Source organism: Mus caroli, unplaced genomic scaffold, assembly GCF_978045245.1.
Source record: "Mus caroli unplaced genomic scaffold, Mus_caroli_1 scaffold_17, whole genome shotgun sequence".
In the NCBI taxonomy this organism is placed as follows: Eukaryota; Metazoa; Chordata; class Mammalia; order Rodentia; family Muridae; genus Mus; species Mus caroli.
In genome coordinates this window covers 30,202,511-30,223,208 of record NW_028227272.1, presented here as the reverse complement: position 1 = coordinate 30,223,208, position 20,698 = coordinate 30,202,511, and the positions used below count along the sequence as shown (strand labels likewise).

At 44.9% G+C, this 20,698-nt stretch overlaps 1 protein-coding gene across 3 annotated transcripts in view; it reads right to left on the bottom strand.

Moving 5' to 3' along the window:
• The window catches only part of Osbpl11 (oxysterol binding protein like 11), a 74,832-nt gene that overhangs the window by 40,889 nt on the left and 13,245 nt on the right, over nucleotides 1–20,698 (bottom strand). For 2 of the 3 annotated variants that reach the window (XM_021184876.2, XM_029470390.2), the window contains exon 2: nucleotides 7,553–7,621. In XM_021184876.2, the coding sequence (XP_021040535.1) occupies nucleotides 7,553–7,614 (62 nt within the window). In that variant the 5' untranslated portion in view covers nucleotides 7,615–7,621. Of the gene's footprint in view, nucleotides 1–7,552; nucleotides 7,622–18,007; nucleotides 19,002–20,698 lie in introns of those variants that run through there. The other variant, XM_021184875.3, reaches the window with a different exon arrangement.

The following is a 20,698-nucleotide window of genomic DNA, read 5'->3' as shown; positions in this document are numbered from 1 at the left end:
GCTAGTTTAGGATGCACCAATTCAGATCCCAATTTAAGTGGTGTAATAGATCTCTTCTTGAAAAGTTACAAAAAGGTGTGAATTTCTCAAAATTTATGCTTGGGTTTTTTTCTGGAAGGTTTTTTAGCATTCTACAGAAAAGCCACATTCATAAAAGAACCTGGTGCAGAGTGTGAGCCAGTTCACGAGTCAGGAAGACGTTCACCGTCTCAAGTGACAGAGAAATGATCGCATCAAAGGAGTCAGAGAGAACGGAATCAGCCTTGTGTTGATGATAAAAAAATAAAAAGGTTAAAACTGCCTAAGAAGAGAGATAGAACACAGACTTTTCGACTAAAGTCTTTTATTGTTTTGAGACAGGGTTTCTCTACACAACCCTAGTTGTCCTACCTCTGCCTCCAGGACGCTTGGATTAAAGGCATGTGCTACCATATTCAGCTTCCTCCTAAGCTTTTGGACCTGGAAAAATGTGTTTACAGATTTTGATAAAAATTTAACTTGAATAATTCTGCAGCTCCTTGTTTCTTTGGCTTTGTTGTTGTTTTTCTGTGACAGGGTTTCATATATCCCAGGCAAGCCCCAAACTCTCTATGTAGTCAAAGATAACTTTAAATTATGATCTCCTTGTCTCTGTCTCCAGGTATACCACACAGCTGAGTGTGGCTCTGAGGCTCCCATGCAGCACCTCACGCATGCACGCTAGGCAAGCATTCTACTGACTGAGCTCCAACCGGTGACATTTTTGTAATCTTAAACTCACATTTCATTGATTATTGGCGGAGTTGAGTTCAAAACGTTTTCATGTGTTTGCTAAACATTATGAACTGCCAATCACATCTTTGCTCATTTTTAAGTTATTTTTTTCAAAGATTTAAAGGGATTATTTGAATTAACATAAAGCAGCTGTGGGGAGTCCACATTCCAACCAGTCACCACTGGGCTCAGCTGCTGTGACAGCAACTCTGGGAGCCTGACTGAAACTCAGGGAGCTTAACTGCACTTATCCTTATCCTATGCCACCAATGTCTGGTGCTGGGCTTCAGGGAGGTGCCCAGACCACTCCTCAGGGGTAGAAAGACACAATCTAAGATGTTGGGATTCTCTGACTTCTAGGCCTCCTGTTACTGCTGGAGAGCTGCACAGAGAAGTTGGGAAATAAGCATGACAGTCCCTGGGCCCACAGTAAGACCTGGACTAGGAGTCCCAAACTCCTGGGCATCTATCTAGGCATCGCTGAGTCCCAAGGAGCTGGGAGCGGAGTTGGGGGCCTGCAGGCTGAGGATGGTGTCTAGGCCGGGTCAGGGGGAATGGGAGCTCCAGCTTAGCTCATCAGTGATTGTCCTTAGCTTGGTGGAAGTTGTCTGGAGGTTGTCTGGAAGCGCAAAGGCCTTCTACGAGAAGCTTAGGTTGAGGCTCTGCAGGCGGAGGCCTTATCTATGGACCCCCACAGCAGTTCTTGATGAAACAGACAATCCATGTCTATACATATTGTTTAACTCGTAGAAAATAGATATATACCAACTTCTCAGGGTGGACCAGAGATTAAATACCTTTCTGTTGAAAAGAATATCTGGGAAGGGGAGCTATTAGCTAAACCCTGGGGGCTACTAGGTACCTCATTAGCATGAAGAACTCTGTTCTGGGCCTACATGACCTCGAGTTTCCTTATGTGGGAAGTGTAGCATGTGTTCCAGGCCAGGAGTCTGGCAGGGAGCAGGGAGCCGCCTGCCATCTCAGGTGTGTAGCCGAGTTTCCGGGGACTCAGACCTACTCTACCGTACCGTTTCCTGGCAAGCTCCACTGTCCCACAAGCAGACATTAATATGATCTTAAGTTTCTAAACCTGTCTTTATAAAATATCTATATGAATCTTCCATTAAAAAAAAAAAAAAGAGGGGAGCCACCTTAGCCAACCAGAAGCCCACCCCTGCCCATGCTCATGATGCCCAGGCCAACCAGCAACACTAGGAAGAAACAATATGTGACCAAGAAGCTGTGGAGAGAGGTGGAACTGGAGTCATCAGGGTAGTGACAGGTGTGAGAGCTGAGGTCACCAGGGGAACATGCCATTGCCCAGTGGAGTCACAGGATGGTATACAGTAGTAGCCTGCAGCTTGCATAGTAGACTTAGCCCTCAGGTCCTCAACACAGTGTCTGGCCTTGGGGGTGACAGCAATAATGTAGGCCCGGAATGAGGAACGGTTCACTTCATGTCCTGGACCTCCTCCCAGGACCAGTGTAGCCCATGGTGCCACTGAGGCCTGGGGGCGGGGGGGGGGGGGGCAGCAGCCCTGTGGCAGCCAGGGCCTGTCCAAGTTGATGTCTGTGGGCTGTGCTGTAGTTGAGGTGTCATTGATCTGAGTGGCTTGTACTGCCACCTGAAGCCATGGTGATGTCAGGGCCCATGCTGCCACCAAAGACCACCAAGGATCTGTGGTCTTATTAAGGCCGGGGTCTGTGCTGATGTCTGTGGCCCCTGTTACCACTGAAGGCCAAGCAGCTATGTGTGGTCTGTGCTACAGCCTGAGACCATGCTGACGTGCACAGGTTGTACTGCCATGTTGGGGCCATGTTGGTGTGAATTGTCTGTACAGCCACTGGAGACCATGTTTGATGTCTGTGGTCAGGGCCTCTGAGGACCTTGTCTGGGTCCATGGTCCTAATGCAGGCAAGGGCCATGTTCATGGTCAGAGCCGCCACCAGAAACTATGTGGAAGCCCATGATGTGTTCCCCCTGACTGTAAAGAGCAAGGAGGCTACTTTGGCAGTGACACTGATAACTGCACACACACAGTTGAGAAAGGAACACAGAAGAAGGCTTCCCTGATGACCCCTTCCCCTTCACCGCCCCAACCCCCCAAAAAGTAACAGCCTAAACAGGAAGCCATCAAAGAGAAGTCTTACAAGTGTGATAAGGGCTCTTAAACTCTCACTTTTCTTACTCTCATCTCTAGCCCTGCTTCTCTCTCTCCCCACGTGGCCATGGCGGGTCTCTCTCTCTTCCTATCTTCTCTCTTTCTCCCTGCCTTTCTACAATAAAGCTCTGAAACTATTTTTTTTTAAAAGTGTGATAAGGACGCTGACGTTAGCTCTCCACACCTGACGGCTCTGGTGGGGACTCGGGAAGCAAATGACTCAGTTCTATTTGAGAGGCAGGCCACTGAGAGTTTGACCATGACCAGTGAGTATAAGGGTAACACGAAATGGACTTGGGTTTTTTTGTTTTGCTCCGTTGTTTTGTTAGTGGTGTAATGAGAGAAGTGGGGACACTGCCATGGAAGGACTAGGAAGCGAGTGTAATCAGGCATATGATGTGAAATTCCTAAAGAATCAATAGAAATAGTATATTGAAGAAAAAAAAAATCATCCAAGCCAAGTGTGGTGGTTCTTTGGCCATAATCCTAGCATTTAGAAGGCCGAGGCAGATTTCAAATTTAAGGCCTGTCTAGGCAACTTACTGAGATAAAACTTCAAAATTAAAGATAGACAAAGGCTAAAGAGACAGCTCAGTGCAGAACTTCCTTAGCACATGCAAGGCCTGTGGTTCAAGGCCCCAGTAGCAGAAGGAAAAAGAAGTGTACAGACTAGAGAAAGATGGCCCACACAGTGAGGGAGGGAAAGCCAGCCATCTTCTTCAAAGGCACTAGACTCTTCATCTAGGCATGTCCTAGCAGGCTGGCCTGCACGATACACTAGACAGGTCTGAGTCAGGGCTGAGTCCACTGGAGGTTAACTTTCTGCACAACCTCCACAACGTAACGCTCAGCATTCTTGTTAAAGGGAGACACGGCAAGGAGCTGTGGGTTTGGTTTGTTTGCCTTTGCAACTGCAGAGTGAAAGACCACTAGTTTGAAGAAGTAACTTACGTCACGCTTCAGGGGCATCCACCCCTTAAACCTCATCACACACAACTGTATTCTAACTCTGAAGTACAGAAACAAACACTAGTGATGGCTCTAACAGGAAGACAGCTGCGTGCTCTGCTCCCACCTTCCAGAGGCTTCCAGAGGCCGTGCATAGATCCTAAGACGCCTTCAAGGTCTAGAGTCCAAACTGAAAGCAAGTGGAGTCAGGAAACTATTCCAGAGCCAGCCATTCTTCCCGGGGTGGGTGGGGTGGGTGGGGTGGAGGCGAAAGAGCACAGACAGGGCCACTCCTCACTGGCCTCGACTCCCTACGTAGCTGTGGACAGTTCTAAACACCTGACCCTCCACCTCAGTCCTGGGTGCTGCAATTAGACATATAGCACCATGCCCAGCTCAAGTAATTAACTGTTTCATGTAAACTGTTTGCAGGCTAGGCTAGAGACAACCTCGGCTATCGTTTCTTAGGAATGCTATCCACCTTATTTTTGAGACAGGATCTCAAAATGGCCTGGAACTCTCCATTTTGGATGGCTCGACAGTCTGCCCAGTGATGGTGTTACAAGTGTGAGCCACCATGCCTGGCTTTTAAACATAGGCTTTGAGGATCAAACTTGGCGAGTGATTTGCCAACTGAGCCATCTTTTTTTGTATTACATACATTCATGTATGTAGTGTATGTACGACTGTGCCATGGTGCATTTGTAGAGGTCAGAAGACAGTTTGCAGGAGTCTTTTCCTCCCTCCATGTGGGTGGCCCTGAGCCATCCTGCTGGCCTGTCAACTGAGCTATCTTAGCAGTCATCAAGCAATACTTTCTAGAGCACACTCGTGCTAGGTAGGTATTTCCAGCCTGCTCAAAGCTGCTTTTGGTCAAAATAGAAATGACTTGGAGGGAAGGACACTGCCTTGAATAGATGGCAAAGGCCGAATGCTTTTGTCCCTTGAGAATCTTTTTGCAATGCACAGAAGAGGTAGCTTGGCAAGCCACAGAGCTCCCTAAGCCTCTGGCTTCTCAACAGCGTCTTAATCCCTCCATTCCCATCTCATCCTTCAACCTCTCCATCCCACACTCAAGAGCTAATCTGTTTATGCAGTGCTTCACGACCTCCAACACAGCGGTCAGAAATGGAATGTGAAGGCGTTTTTGTTCTTTTTAAAAAATGGTTTTGTCCTTATTTGTAAGATTTGTGTGCATGTCTGGTGGGAGGGTGGGAATGTATGCGCCATGGCTTCTTTTTAAAAACTCCTATTTTCCATGGGCATTTCTGCTATTCTTTACAGTGTATGAAAAACATTCTTTCAAAAAGAAAGACATTCTTTCATGTATTATTTCTGGTTGTGTTGTTTTGAGGTAGGAAGAAAAGCACAACCCGGGTTACCCCATCATGGCGGCAGACTCTCCAAACGCATGCGAATTATAAACAGCATCATACATGGTTCTGTGAAAATAATCTGTCTATAAAAATAGACTTTGGACTCAAAATTAGTTGCTTATGAATGTTAGTTTTATTACTTTAAAGAATAACTGAGGGCTGGGGAGATGGTTCAGTGAGTGAGAGCACGTACTTCCAAGCACGAGGACCTGAGTCCAAGTCACTGTCACCCACATAAGTGTCTGGCATGGCTGTGTATGCCTGTACCCCAGCATTGAGAGGTGGAAAAATGAGGACCCTGAGAGGTAAGGGAGGTGCAGAGAAATAAGAACCCTGTGCATAAACTTTTGCTGGTTAGAATAAAAGGATAGAAATAGGCAAAAGTACACATGTCTGTAGTCCTAGCGACCCACTCCAGATACTAAGGCCAGAAGAACTGTTTGGGGCTTAAGAGCTTGGGCTCATCCTAGGCCACATGGAGAGAGTTCATTTATTTATTTAAATAAAAAATTAATTTAATTTAATTTATTTAATTTTATTATTATTTTTTTCTTTTTTGGAGACAGGGTCTCTTTTTTTTTTTTTTTTGGTTTTTCGAGACAGGGTTTCTCTGTGTAGCCCTGGCTGTCCTGGAACTCACTTTGTAGACCAGGCTGGCCTCGAACTCAGAAATCCGCCTGCCTCTGCCTCCCGAGTGCTGGGATTAAAGGCGTGCGCCACCACGCCCGGCTGACAGGGTCTCTTTATGTAGCCTGGTTGTCCTGGAACTTACTACATAGACCAGGTTGGCCTCTGCCTCCCAAGTGTTGGGGTTAAAGATGTGTGCCACCATGCCTAGCAGCAGTTTATTTCTTTAAAACCAAAAATAAAAAAATAAAAAAATAAACACCAAAAAAACCACTATCATCTATTAGTTTATACTTCCTGACATAGACACAAAAATGTAGAGACTTGAACAGATATTGGCACAACATTCACAGCAAAGCCTTATTTACAAGTGCCAAAAGAAACAACCCAAATGTCCATCAATACAGGATAGATAAATAATATTTCATATACAAATGCTGGAATATTACTGCCCTTTAAATAATGATGTGGATCAAGGAAATAGTTTATTGGGTGAAGGCACTTCTGCCAGCCTGATGCCCTGTGTTAAATCCCAGGACCTGAATGATGAAAAGTAAAAACTGATTCCTGTAAGATTTCCTCTGACTGCGACACATACATACACACATACACACACACACACATACTCATACACACTCACACACAATCAATCAATGTAATTTTAAAAAATGGACCAACAAAATGGCTCAGTGGATGAAGGAATGTTGCCATGCCTGAAGACAGTTCAATCCCTAGGAACCACATGATGGAAACAGAACTGACCCTGATCTCCACACTGTCTGTGACACTCTGGCACACAGAGGTGCACTCTCGGACACATCCATATATATAAATATAAAAATAAAGTGAGAAAAAAACAACACCAAAGAGCTAGGTGGTGTGGCACATGACTTTAATCCCAGCACCCAAGAGACAAAGGCAGGCAGATCTCTGAATTCTAGGACAACCTAGGCTACACAAACAAACAAATCACACCCCACCAAGTTATGATGTGAATCTGAACCCTATGCAGAGTGAAATAAAAAAGTCACAAGAGGTCACACAGCGTATGTTCCCTGGGCACGAGGCAGAAGGAGGGGTAAAGTCCAGAGACTGTAACAGAGGAGGCTGGAGGAGGAGGCTAGTATATGAAAGGTATGGGGTTTCAAGACGATGAGGAAGGGTCTGGAGATCAGCAGTTCGCACAGTTGTACAAAATGGTGAACATATTTAATTACACTGAGTTAGATGACTTAAATCTTATTTTTTAATGTCAATTTAAAAAGTAAAACCTTAATATAACCCTTGCCCTGCAACTATTAAGTCTACAGTGTACTTAGCACAGCTGGCTTCCCGACTCACCAACTGCCTATGTGGCTGTGGGCTGCTAACTAACCCTCCAAGGCCACAGCCTGAGAATGAAGCAGAAATGCCCACTCTCCCCACTAAGAGCCTCGCCTTTGCACACAGTACCAGCACGTGGCAGGTGAACACACCTCTCTACTCCTAACGACAGTGCTGAGATTTAGAGGCTGCCACTGAGACACAGGCCAACTCCTCCATCTCTAAGGAGAAAGCCTTCCCATGTGTAGGAGAGACGTGGTAAATCCTCCTCTACAAGTTCCCCAGCTCTGTGCCGACAGCAGTGTGTAACAGAACCAGTTCCCAACCTCTTCGGAGACTGCCATCGTAGGACCGTCAGCTTACCTGTACTGCCACCCCGTGACAAGGTTGGTGTACTTCATTAAATAGCCATTAACACTCTCCATGTGGTCACTGTTTCAAAAGAACAGAGCTGAAGTTAGTGGAAATATGAGGAAACAAAAACAAACAAACCCAGACAACTCTTCAGTTTTGAAAACAGCTGCAGAGACAATAACTCATTAAATTTTCCAGGCATGGTCATGAACGTCTTTAGTCTCTGTCCTCAGGAAGCAGAGGCAAGAAGAATCTCTGTATGCTGGATCGAAGCCAGCATGGTCTACATATTGAATGCCAGGCCAGTCAGGGATACAGAGAAACCACCTTGTGTCAAAAGACCAAGAAGAGAAGAGAAGAGAAGAGAAGAGAAGAGAAGAGAAGAGAAGAGAAGAGAAGAGAAGAGAAGAGAGAGAAAAGAGTCAAGCTTAATAATTTCTTCAAAACAAGTACAATATTCCACTTATTATTATTTGAAATATAGTCATGTAAATATAAAGCTACATAAATATAAACACAAATACAATGTGAATGTTCTATTTAAAACAACTCCCCAGAAATGATTTCCTAAAGTCTTTCTCTGCTCTGGGTGCTTAGCATATAGTCTGCTTTCCCTGAACCGTTTCTGTCCATGAGACTTACTCTTTTGTCCAGTCCTGTAGCCCCATAACCTGAGTGTTGTACTCTGCATTAAACCTGCAAAGCCCCAGGCAGAACACAACAGAAATTATTTCCTCAAAGGATCAAGGTGTCCATAATTCACCATTTGGAAAGTCATTTCTTAGTTTGAGTTCTCTACACCAAGCCTTGTCTCTGGAAGGTGTCCTCCCCTGCCTGGTGGCACGTCATAAAAGCACTGCAGCTGAGCATGTCCTGCAAGAACTGGACTTCTAGGGTTATCTAGGGAGGTTTTCTCCATATCTAGTGGATTATGGGGAGAAACTTTCCTAAAATCTTACTATACAGCCGGGCGTGGTGGCACACGCCTTTAATCCCAGCACTCGGGAGGTAGAGGCAGGCGGATTTCTGAGTTTGAGGCCAGCCTGGTCTACAAAGTGAGTTCCAGGACAGCCCCAGGGCTATACAGAGAAACCCTGTCCCGAACCCCCCCCCCAAAAAAAAATCTTACTATACTAACTACCTTAAGAAAGGCATAGACATGTTAAAGCCATCAAAGGGGGTCAGAAGATATGGTTCAGTGGGCAAAGGGCTTGCATGTGCAAGTATAAGACCTGAATGCAGATCCCTAGCTGACATTAAAAAAAAAAAAATCACAATCGCATGCCTTTAATTCCAGTGCTGGAAAGAAATGGGAAGTCATCCCGGGCTTCACTGGACAATCAGTCTAGCCAACTAGTGAGCTCCAGGTTCAGTGACAGACCATCCCAGAAATGAGGTAAAGGGCTGGAGACCTGACTCAGCACGGAAAGGCACTGGCCAACAAATCTAATGATAGGATTTCCAGCTAGGAGCCTACACTGGAGAAGGAAACAGGTCACTCCTGCAAGTTGTCCTCTGACTTCCACACTCCCACATACATGGCACATACTCATGCTTTGTGCATGTATACACAGACACACTAAATGTGTGTGTGTGTGTGTATTTATATTTAAAAGACAAAGGTAGAGAGTGATGGAGGAAGTCACCTGTCACTGACCTTCACGAACCTACATGACCTCTATTCAGTCACCACTTTTCTTTTCTTACTAATGGTATTCCTCATTTGCAAGTTACTGTACCAGTCACTTAATAGCCAACAGTAAAAATTTAAATATATAATTCCAATAGTATTACCTACAAAAATAATCCAAAGTGGTTCCTCACAAGTCACAATACAGTGATTTGTGTTCTAGTGTTATGAATTCTTTATTGGTGAATACATATAAAGAGAGTTAATTTTAAATAAGGCATACTAGCACATACCTGTGATCCCTGAACTCAAGAGGCAAAAAAAGAATCAGGAGTTCAAAGCCATGGTCAGCTACCAGGCCAGAGATAAATAAAACTACAGTCTCCAAGAAAGGTTTAAGTTTCTCATAGAAGTTACAAGAAAGACGCTGATGGTGATTGACTTAATAACAGCATAAACCCAGTCTTATAAGAAGCAGATTCAAGCTGGGCATGGTGGCAACCTGCCAGAAGTCCCAGCCTTTGGAAGGTTAAGGTAGGTATATGAATGAGTTCAAAGCCAACCTGGGCTACATAAAAAGAGATCCTGTCTCAAAACAGCAACAGAAGAACAAGACTTAAATAAGTGTAGACTACTGCTTGTTTTGATATATGAGACACCAGCCCCCAGACTGTACAGAAACAGCTTGAGTACTACCATCCTTAGGCATGGACAATCGCAGGCTCCCTTTCATCTCTCCCTTTCTCTGTCCAATAACTAGTTAGCACCACTGTTTGATGTGGGAAGACTGTGCCACCTGCTGGCCATGCTGTGAGACTCAATGTTTTGCTTTGTGAGCTGTGGGTATGCTATAGCCCAGACTGGTTTCAATACAAGCCAGCAGCCCCTAATCCAAATATGCCAAGTTCTAATTCCCACAATGCATACACCAAAATCTGAAAGCTCTCAGCCTGAAACACTGCTGACCAAGTTTCTGATGGAAGCCTGTGGTTGAGCGTGTGTAACCTTCTACCTCACGCTCCACTCTTTAGAAGTGTATACATTTTTGCAGATCTTAATGAACATTTTAATATTAAGACAATCTGGTTGCTAATTGAGGAAAACATTACATACCTCATTTTATCATGATATTTCATGTTCCATGAATCAGGTGATTAAAAACAAGACACTGAAAACTAAGCTATGAAGAAGTTATCTTCAGTAATACCACTGATCACAAATTGGATGTATTTTTGATATTTCAAAGTATCATCTCCTTGGAATTCGTCCTGGAAGCTGTCTAGGAAAACAGCTAGTGAAGGGGCTTAGTGGTTGCTCTTCCAGGGGCCCTGAGTTCTCTTCCTAGCACCCATGTTGGATGGTTCACAATTGGCTCTATCTGCCCAGTGGTATTAATAGCTTTAGTCTGACACTCCTCCTAGATTGTTTCAATTCCCAAATTCCATTATTACTCCATACTAACTTCTTTTTGTTTGTTTGATAGTTTTGCTATATACACAGACACAGACACAGACAGACAGACACACACACACACACACACACACCCTACCTACCTACCTCCTAGGCTAGCCCTGAACTTCTCAAGACTTCAACTCCCTAAGGGGTGGTGTCACAGGTGTTAGGCTCCAACCAATAACCTTTATCAGACTTAAGTTACATAAAATTTTTAAAACCAACCTTGCTTTTAAACACTTTCAGATCCTTTCAGTTAAGAACAAGTGACTCCCAGGCAGTGGTGGATTGCCTCTTTAGTGTCAGCACTTAGAAGGCAGAGGTAGACAGATCTCTGGGTTTGAGGCCACCCTGATCTACACAGCAAATTCCAGGACAGCCAGGGCTACACAGAGTGAACCTGTTTCAAACAAACAAACAAACAAACAAACAAACAGGAAAAAGAAACAAGAAAGGAAGGGAGGGAGGGAGGGAGGGAGGGAAAGGGATTGTTACAAAGCATTCTGAAAACCCACTGAAAAGTAAGAGCAATTCCCCAGGAGAAAGACGTCACACAGAGAAACCAGCGGTACGGGTCTGTGGCACTGGAGCACGTAACAAGCGGAGTGTGTTGTTTAAAGACCTTTCTTCTTTGCCTTTCAAGTTTTCCTTCGAGGGTCCGGTGTATACGAGCACCCTCTCTCCACGCCCCTCCCTCCCTCCCATCAGTCCCCTTTGTCCCACAGGGCAGGGCTGCATCTGCTTTCACATCACAGTCACATGCATCTATTTTATGTATCTATACACAATCTAAGAGCTACAAACCAGAGACTATGTATTATATCTGTCTAAAAAGAATATCTCATCAAACAGAGTACAGGAGGCTATGGTAACAGGGCTGGGGTGACAGGATCTGCTGACTGAGTAGATGTGAAATGAGAAAGTGACAGCGTGAGAGAGAAAAAGCCACTGGTTTGTTCCAGCACCCAAACTAATCATTTTCATTATTGTAATATTCTCCAGTAGATATTCTACTAGAACTACAGAGGGTCTCAGGATTGCCCTATTTACAAGCTAGCAAATTAACAGGCTACAATTTCATAGGGAAATGACCGACGACTCCTGTGCAGGAATGGACACAGACTTCACTTCTCAGGGCAATAGCAGCACACTGGTCACAAAGAGGACAAGCAACACCTACATCCAGGACAGAGTGTGTTAAAGGGCAGAACTTCAAGGCCTGGCTAGAACACACGTATTATCAAAAAGCAGCAAGCTGTACTACTGACTCTGCCAAGTAAGACTTTGTTTCATCACATGAGACTTAAATTTCATCACAGTAAAAAGATATAAGCAATGGCACACATGATCTGTCTTCCAAGGAATGTTTGGTGTGCAGAGGTACTGGCTGCCCTTTGTTCCATAGTTGTTTTCAAGGCTATGTAACAGCAGCCTAGAAGACAGAGGCACATTCCAAGGCTTCCGCCAGTCCTTCCTCTGAAAAGCAAAACTGCTTGCTAAGAGACCTGCCTTTCAGCTAGCTGTCTTTAGCAGGTAGAGAGCCAAAAACACAAGGTTTGAAGTATTTAAAGTTTGGAGAGGCAGTCCCTACCACACATGCCCAGCCTGCCTTTTAGCACTTCCTTTGGTTTGTTCCTTTCCATCCATTTCAATAAACAGCGCAGTGTCAGATTTGTAAGCCTGCCTTTGCACAAACCTTTAATCCCGGCACTTGGGAGGCAGATGAAGGTGGATCTCTGAGTTTGAGGCCAGCATGGTCTACAGAGGGAGTTTCAGGACAGCCAAAGACGACACTGAGAAATCCTGTCTCAAAAAACAAAAACAAACAACAACACAACAAAAAAAGCTGACACAGAGAATAGAAAAATAAAGAGAAAATTCATCTATGAACTGCCAGCTTTCACAGTGAAAAAGAAGGGACCCTGAATTAAGAAATCCATCCTCTCTATAAATGGTAAGTAACATCCATATGTGAACTGAATATAAATGACTCTAAAGGAAAGATAACTTAGGGCCAATGGAATAAATTCAACCAACTTTTTCCTACAGTAATCAAGAGACAGTCAGCAAACACGGAAGAGGTCCTTTCCTTCCCTGACACTGAAAATGAAGGCCAGGAGCTTCCGGCTTCCATTCTACTGGTGTGCACTTAATTGGGAACTGAGTAACAGAGAGGCTCACACACTGAGCGGTCTCAAAAATCATTGTTATGAGTTAGAATCGTAGCAAAACATGAGACAAACCATGTATTAAACTAGTTACCACTATCAGTAAAAAGTATCCATTCATTTACAGCCTATCTTCTTTTAATACCTCTATGCAAATAACCAGTCATAGAAAGTTTTCCAGTTACTAGCTATGGGATCCTGGCCAACTCATTTCAACTTCCATTCTCTTCTCTGTTTACAGAGACAGTGCCCATTACCTTCCTCTGAGAACTGTAGGAAGTCCGAGTCCCTTCATTCTGAAGCGAGCTGAATGTGAGGCATTCACTCAGGCATACTGAGCTGGACACATCTAAAGCCCAGGGTATAATCTCACTGCCCCAGATTCATTTATCCTCCACATTTTCAGAATTTTAAATGTGGGTGACAACTGGGGTCAACTGTCCTTCCTTTCCTCGCTACAACCCCTCACCCACTCCTCCTTTTACCCTTACTGTTTGGTGTCCTGGTCCCTGCTGCTCATTTCCTAGCACCTAACTGCCTCTTAGTCACTAACAATCAAATCAAATTTGTTAGATCACACGAAACAATGATTCGATATTAGGTGATCATCCAGACTCCATTAATTACTAAAAATGGCTCCATTAATTACTAGCAATGGTCGACATTCTCTGGCATGTACCCAATGATCCAGAGAGCTGGTGGACATGCCCTGAGTAGGACAGCATCTGACACCCGGAAGAAAGTAAGTGACGTGACGCCGCTTCTATGCTTAGATTAGAAAGACTGACTTATTGAGAGCATAAGCCTGGCTAGAGCTCTGGCTCTCAATTCTTGCCTCTGATGAAATAAGCAGTCTAGCTATAGAACAATTTATAGAAAGGACCATGAGGCCAGGTACTAGCAAGGTCTCTGACCATCAGTCACCAGGACCTGAGAACTTTGTCCAACAAGGCAAAAAGAACTGAATACCATGAGTCCCAAGAGAGAGCTAAAAAGCAGACCCTTCCTATTTAAATTCAAGGTTCTGGGTGACCATGACTTCGAGGAAAACAGAGAGAGGACACAATTGGCTTCGCCAAAATACTCAACCCACACACACTGTGAAGTAGTAAGTGCTGCTGCTTTAGCGGGGTATGGTGGTAACTTGTCCTTAATCAACTTGGAAGGTTGGAGGCAGGAAGGCCTGGGGTTCAGGGCCCCAGCCTGGGACAAGGAGACCTACTTGGTCCTCCTGCCACCTCCCTCAGAGGTACAAAGGTATGGTTTAGTAAATTCCTCACAGATTTGGTGAGGCAGAGAAAGGGGATCCCTGGGTTTAGAGAGACCTTAAAGTGGAGACGGCTGCAGAGAAAGCAGATAAAAGCATTTGTCACCTCACATAAGACTGGCAACTCAAGTTCCATCTCTGCAACCCACAAGTGGAAGCAAAGAACTGACTGTCACAACTCCCTTCTGACCAGGGTGACAGGGACACCCTGGTACACGTTCACACACACACACACCATTACACACACCCTAACACATACATACACACAAGTTTTTTCTTTATCATTAAAAGTGCTCTAAGGGGCCAATGAGATGGCTCAGTAGGTACAGACACTTGCTGCCAAGCTTAGTGAACTGAGTTCAATCCTTGGAATGCACATAGTGGAAGGAGAGAGCTGACTCCTGGCTCGGGCCTCCACATGCCCATGTGGCATACATGCCTACACACACAGACAGATAAATAAAATTCATTTTATTTTATTTAAAGCTAAACTATTGTTGGCTTACATGCTTGCAAGATTCTAGGTTTGTCTCCTATATTGCTAAAAGTAAGTGAAATCTTAAAATACATTGAATATAAGTACTTACTAAATAAAGAAATAACACAGCTTTATCTGGCACTGTGGCTCACAGCTTTGATCCTAACACTCAGGAGGCAGAGGCAGGTAGATCTTTGAGTTCCAGTCCAGCTCGGTCACAGAACTAGTCCCTAGTCCCAGGGTAGCCAAGACTACACAGAGAAACCCTGTTTCCAAACCCAAAAAAACAAAACAGAAAGAAACAGGGTTGAAGAGCCAGGTGTAGTACTGCATTCTTTTAATCCCAGCACTGGAGAGGCAGAAGCAGGCAGATCTCTGTGAGTTTGAGACCAGCTTGTTCTACCTATAAATTCAGGCCATGCAGGGTTACATAGTAAGACCCTGTCTCAAATAAAGGGGGTAGGGGGCAAGGGGCAGGGGCTGGAGATGGGAAAGTGGTTAATACTGCTTGTTACATAACCATGAGGACTGGTGTTCAAATCCCTGTACCCACTTAACAAGCCAATTCCACAAATATCTGTACCTACAGCTCTGAGGACCCCAATGCCCTATCTGGGCTCCTTGTGCTCACAGGCATGCATACTGCACACACATGAGAACATGCTTACAAAGACATGCACACACACAGTTTAACAAAAGAAAAAACTCCAGGCAGTGGTGGGGCACGCCTTTAATCCCAGCACTCGGGAGGCAGAGGATGGCGGATTTCTGAGTTCCAGGGCAACCTGGTCTACAACAGAGTGAGTTCCAGGACAGTCAGGGCTACACAGAGAAACCTTGTCTTGAAAAACAAAAAAACAAAAAACAAAAACAAGAAGAGGAAAAACAACAAAACAAAACAAAACTTGGGAGACAGAGGCAGGTAGACTGCTGGGCGTTTGAGGTCAGCCTGGTCTACAGGGTGCGTTCCAGGGATATACAAAGAAACTCTGTCTCAAAGAAAACAAAACAAAAAGAGAAATCAGTAAAAATACTTTCTCCAGGGAGGGAAACTAGGTGGCTGGGATTAGCATTTAAGGCAAATACGTAATCCTTCTATCTATATTTTTAAAAAATAAATTAACAAAATGTTTTAAATATGATATTAATATTAGGACTAGGAGGATCAGGAGTTCAATGTCATCCTCAGCCATTCTCCAATCAATCAATCAATCAATCAATCAATCAATCTCTTTCTCTCTCACACACACACACACACACACACACAATGTACCCAACTATGTACATTTTCAAAACTGAGATAGTATCAAATTACAGTAGAGATTAAAGCTACTGGTGAGATTTGCACTGTTCAGACAGGCAGTTAAAGACCTGGCTCTTGAGTTCCTGAAAGATTTCCTGACTCAGACTCCATTAGCTGAGGTCAGAAAGGAGAAAGAGATAAGAGTCCACAACACAAGTAAGACAGCCTTGAAAAGGGGAAAAGTCAACCTAGGCAACCAAAGGAGAGAAAAGCCAACCACCACCGAGACACTGAGGACAAACAAAGAGAAATTTCTGTCAGGAAGTCAAGAAAGTGGGGTGCCAGTGCAGCTGTGGCTCAGGGATGAAAGGGCTGGCTTTCTCAGAGAACTCAAGAAAGAATTCTAAAAGCATGTGTACTTACAGGGAACTCAGGTGGAAGAAAGACGTAAAAGTACTCATTGTTCCTTAGCAGGGACAGAGCAAATGGCCTGAGTTGTTTGAGAAGCAGTAAGTGTTAACTGGTTTCCAGAGCAAAGGATTAGGTCACTTTTTGTAATTGTTATTATTTTGGTTTTAAACATCTTTAGACTCTAAACCTGGGGGAGAAGCCAAGAAAAGGAGACCACGAGTTTTGAGCACCTAATATTTGCTCTAATTCTACTTCATTTTTCACTTAATTCAGAGTGGTTTTCAGAATTGCTACTGTAAGTCTGACCTCTGGTTATCTTGAACTTTTCCTTACTTCCTTGAATGATATCAAAATATCCCCACAAAAAAGAATTTCCTTATGGTTCATCTTAACACATAAATTGAGAGGGGCTGGAGAGATGGCTCAGCAGTTAAGAACACGAGCTGCTCTTCCAGAGGACCTGGGTTTGGTTCCCAGAACCCATGTGGCAGCTCCATGAGTCCAGGTCCAGAGGATCTGATGCCTTCTGCTAGATTCAATAGCCAGTGCACACATATGCAAACATACATACATACATGCAGGCAAACATTCACACCCATAAAAAAATAAAATGAAAAAAACACAAAGGGGGAGAGTTACACTGGCTTGACTTCAATCCCCATTTGCCAATTACAAAGCTAGCTACTCTCCTCACTTCTGTAGGTTCATGCCTGCATACTTCATATAGACATATATTTGCATATCAGGTGATACAGGGTGATATGTAGTCCTGGCTGTGCTGGAATTCACTATGCAGATATGAGGCTTGCCTCCACACTCAGAGATTCTCCTGCCGGTCTCCCATGTGCCAGGATTAAGAGAGAGTACCCCCACGCCCAGTCCATATTTGCATATTGTAATACATGCACACTTCATATATATGAATAGTACTCATGATAAATATGTAGCTTACACAACATCTTGGTTCCTACCCCTTCCAAGTTTTACAAGTGCAGTCAAAGAGTTTAACACAATCAAAAACCAAACCAAACAAACAAAACCAACTAGCATTAAACATACAAGCAGTTACCCAAAATTTCAGTATTCATCAGTGTAGATCCAACATTATAGGATGCCCTAATTCCATTCACTCTTAGAATTATGGGTAGTAATCTCTCCCTATACTTCATATATATATATACATATATATATGTATATATATATACACACACACATATATACATATATTTTTAAAAGCACCAAAATGAAGCTTTTTATATTTCTCCAAGTTTTTCATTTACATTAATAAAAACTAACAAATGTAGAATTTCAAGAGTTTTCAAGTAGCCTGATCAGACTCTACTGCTTATCGGCCTCTGTATTTAAGTCCCTCCCCTTCTCTAAGTCACAAGCAACCAAAGGATAAGTAAGATCTTCTCTGACTCTTGTTACTCCAATCATTCCACAAGTTTTGAAGACCAGCATTTGCCTCTCAAAGCCTGAGTTCCACAGTTTCTGCTCTAACAGCGGTTCAGGCTTGCTTGTAAACAGATTACAACAGAGGCAAAAACCAGAAGTGAGTGTCGAGATAAATCAGAGGAAGAATAAAAACCCTTGGATAATCGAGAAAACTCTGGGGTACATTTCTGAATTCCTCAAAGGGCCTCAACAAATACCTGTTGAATGAATTTCTGAAGAAAGTCAATCCTGCTCACGAAAGCAGGGTTCTATCTCCAAGTCAGATTATCAGCCGCTTTGGAATTGGCCTTCCAACTGGGATATGCAGACCCCATCACACTCCGAGCCACCCCAGAACATCACTTTGGAGGGCCATACCTGTACTGCCAGCCTTTCGTACTGCCACCGCGGCTGCTGTTGCTGCTGCTACTGCTGATGGCACCCCCACAGCTGCTGTTGCCGCTGTTCTTGTTCGGGGTCACTGCTGTGGCCAAGCCCTCCAGCTTCCCTTCACTCTCGGAGACTTTCATCACTGATGCCGGCTCACCTCCCTGCATCTTAACTACAAAGTTCATCTGCCCTTCTCGGGCGGGGGACACCAAGTGCAGAGTTATTTTGTAGGTACTTTTCCCCCTTTCTCTCTCTCGTTTTTTTTTTTTACTCTCAACGGGATCTCAGACCTCGGCTAGAGTGGAAATCGACAGTGGTCCGGAAAAAGAGGACACGCATTTCCACTTTGGTTAAAAGTTTTAAAGAGCACGGGTACCCTTCAGATAGATGCCTCTCCCGAGCAAGAACAAGGAGGACACATCACCCCGCCAGAGGGCTCGGTGCCACACTCCAAGGAGCAGCCGGGCGGCGCGGGCGAGGTCGCGGATCCTCTGCCCGGGAACGCGGGACAAGGACCGGGTCCACGGCCCGGGAGCCCCGGAGCCCACGGCCTGACCTCAGGACTCCGGGGTCGGGCCAGCCGCGCCGCCTCTTCTCCTCAGCCGGGTCCTCCGGAGAAAGGGCCCTGTCCAGCCAGCTCCGCGGTTCCCACCGCAGCCCCGAACTGAGCCGGAGCGATCGCGCGCCGCCCGCGGAGGGTCGGGCAGACGCCGCCGGGCAGGACGCGGGCTCCGAGGCCGCTGAGCTTGGGCCGGAGGCGTGGGGTTCACCGTGGCCTCCTCCGAGAGCGCTAGCCCTGGAGCCCCATGCTGTTGACCGGAGCCGACCGCTCCCTGGAGCTTCCTTAGCCCTGAACGTAAAAGCCAGGGCCCGGGCCGCCGCCCCACCCACAGCCGGTCACCCACCCGCCTGTTAGCTCTCCCCGCCTTCCTTTCCGGTGTCGTGTGAGCTCATTTCCGCTAGCATTGAAGCGCCGGCGCCATATTTGATGCGGGCAGACGATCCCGAAAGGAGGCGGTGACCGGAGCCTCAAGGGAGAAAAGGAGCTGAAAGAAGAAGCAGTGGGGAAAGAGGCACCGGGAGGGAGGAAGAAAAAGGGAATGGAACTGCCTTGCTAAACAGGTCCTATACTCTCTTGGGGAGCCCCATTCCTTGCCTTTTAAGGGAACCTAAAAAAAATAAGAATTTACAGAACAAAGGGGGGAAAAAAACCTGATCAGTCATTTTGGAACAACAAAAAACCCAACATGATATTGGACTAAGGTAAATTGTCTTAAAGAAAAGGAAATTGTCTTGGAAATTAGAGCTCTTGGTGATGCTGGAGAAACTTGAAGTAGATTGATATAAAAAGGATTTACTAATAAGCTTACTTAAGAAATATTAATTGCACAAAGTAGAATTTAACTAAAAGAAGACAAATTCTACCAATAGGACTGGAAGAAAAGTAGTTTATTGCCACGTTTGTTACAAACTGTAAGAAAGAAAACTTTTACCATAATTGGAAGTTTGGGGTCTCTGAAGAAGTTTCTCTTCCTGTTTATCCCCTCAGCTTGACCTCCAGTTAGGCTCCACTCCCACAACAAGAGGAGACAACCTGGACTTACAACCTGCCATTATACCCATCAAAGAGCATTCCTAAGACAAAACACAGGGGCAATGCAGGACCACAACCATCTGCAAGGCCCGGCCTGCCATTAACTCTTTGTCTAGGCACAGGGAAAGTTTACCTCTACCAGGTGGGCAAGGTTAACCTGGGTAACAACTACTTGACAGAACCACACTGGTGTACTTAAGAAATAATCCTTAGCCGGGCGTGGTGGCGCACGCCTTTAATCCCAGCACATGGGAGGCAGAGGCAGGCGGATTTCTGAGTTCGAGGCCAGCCTGGTCTACAAAGTGAGTTCCAGGACAGCCAGGGCTATACAAAGAAACCCTGTCTCAAATAACCAAAAAAAAAAAAAAAAAAAAAGAAAGAAATAATCCTTAGACGGGGCATGGTGGCACACGCCTTTAATCCCAGCACTCGGGAGGCAGAGGCAGGTGGATTTCTGAGTTCGAGGCCAGCCTGGTCTACAGAGTGAGTTCCAGGGCTACACAGAGAAACCCTGACTCAGAAAGCCAAAAAAAAAAAAAAAAAAAATCCTGTCTAATCCTTGTCTTAGGGTTCTCTGGAGTCACAAAACATATGGAATGTCTCTATATATTGAGGGAATTTATTGTAATGACTTACAGTCTGTAGTCCAACTAACCCAACAATGGGCAGCTGTGAGTGGGAAGTCAGGCCTGTGAGGCTAGTGTAAGCTGGTCTTCTGTGGAAATAGATTCCAACAGGCTTGCTAGCAAGTAAGTGCAATCAGTTGAAGAAGAATGAATATTCCTTCTTCAAGGTCCTGATGTAGGCCTCCAGCAGAAGATGTGGCTTAGACTAAAGCCGTGTGCCACCATACCTGAACCTAAAACTTGCTTTGTCCCAGGCTGACTTTGAACTCAAAGATCTGCTTGCCTCAGTCTCCTAGACTAGCCATAGCCACTATGGCTCAAGATCTCCATGTCAAGATCCAGGTCAGAAACCTGTCTTCCAGCCTCAAGATCTGGATCACAGGTGTGCCCTTCATTCCAGATATAGTCAAGTTGACCACCAGGAGCAGCCATGACAGTCCTGATGATAACTTTGCTGTG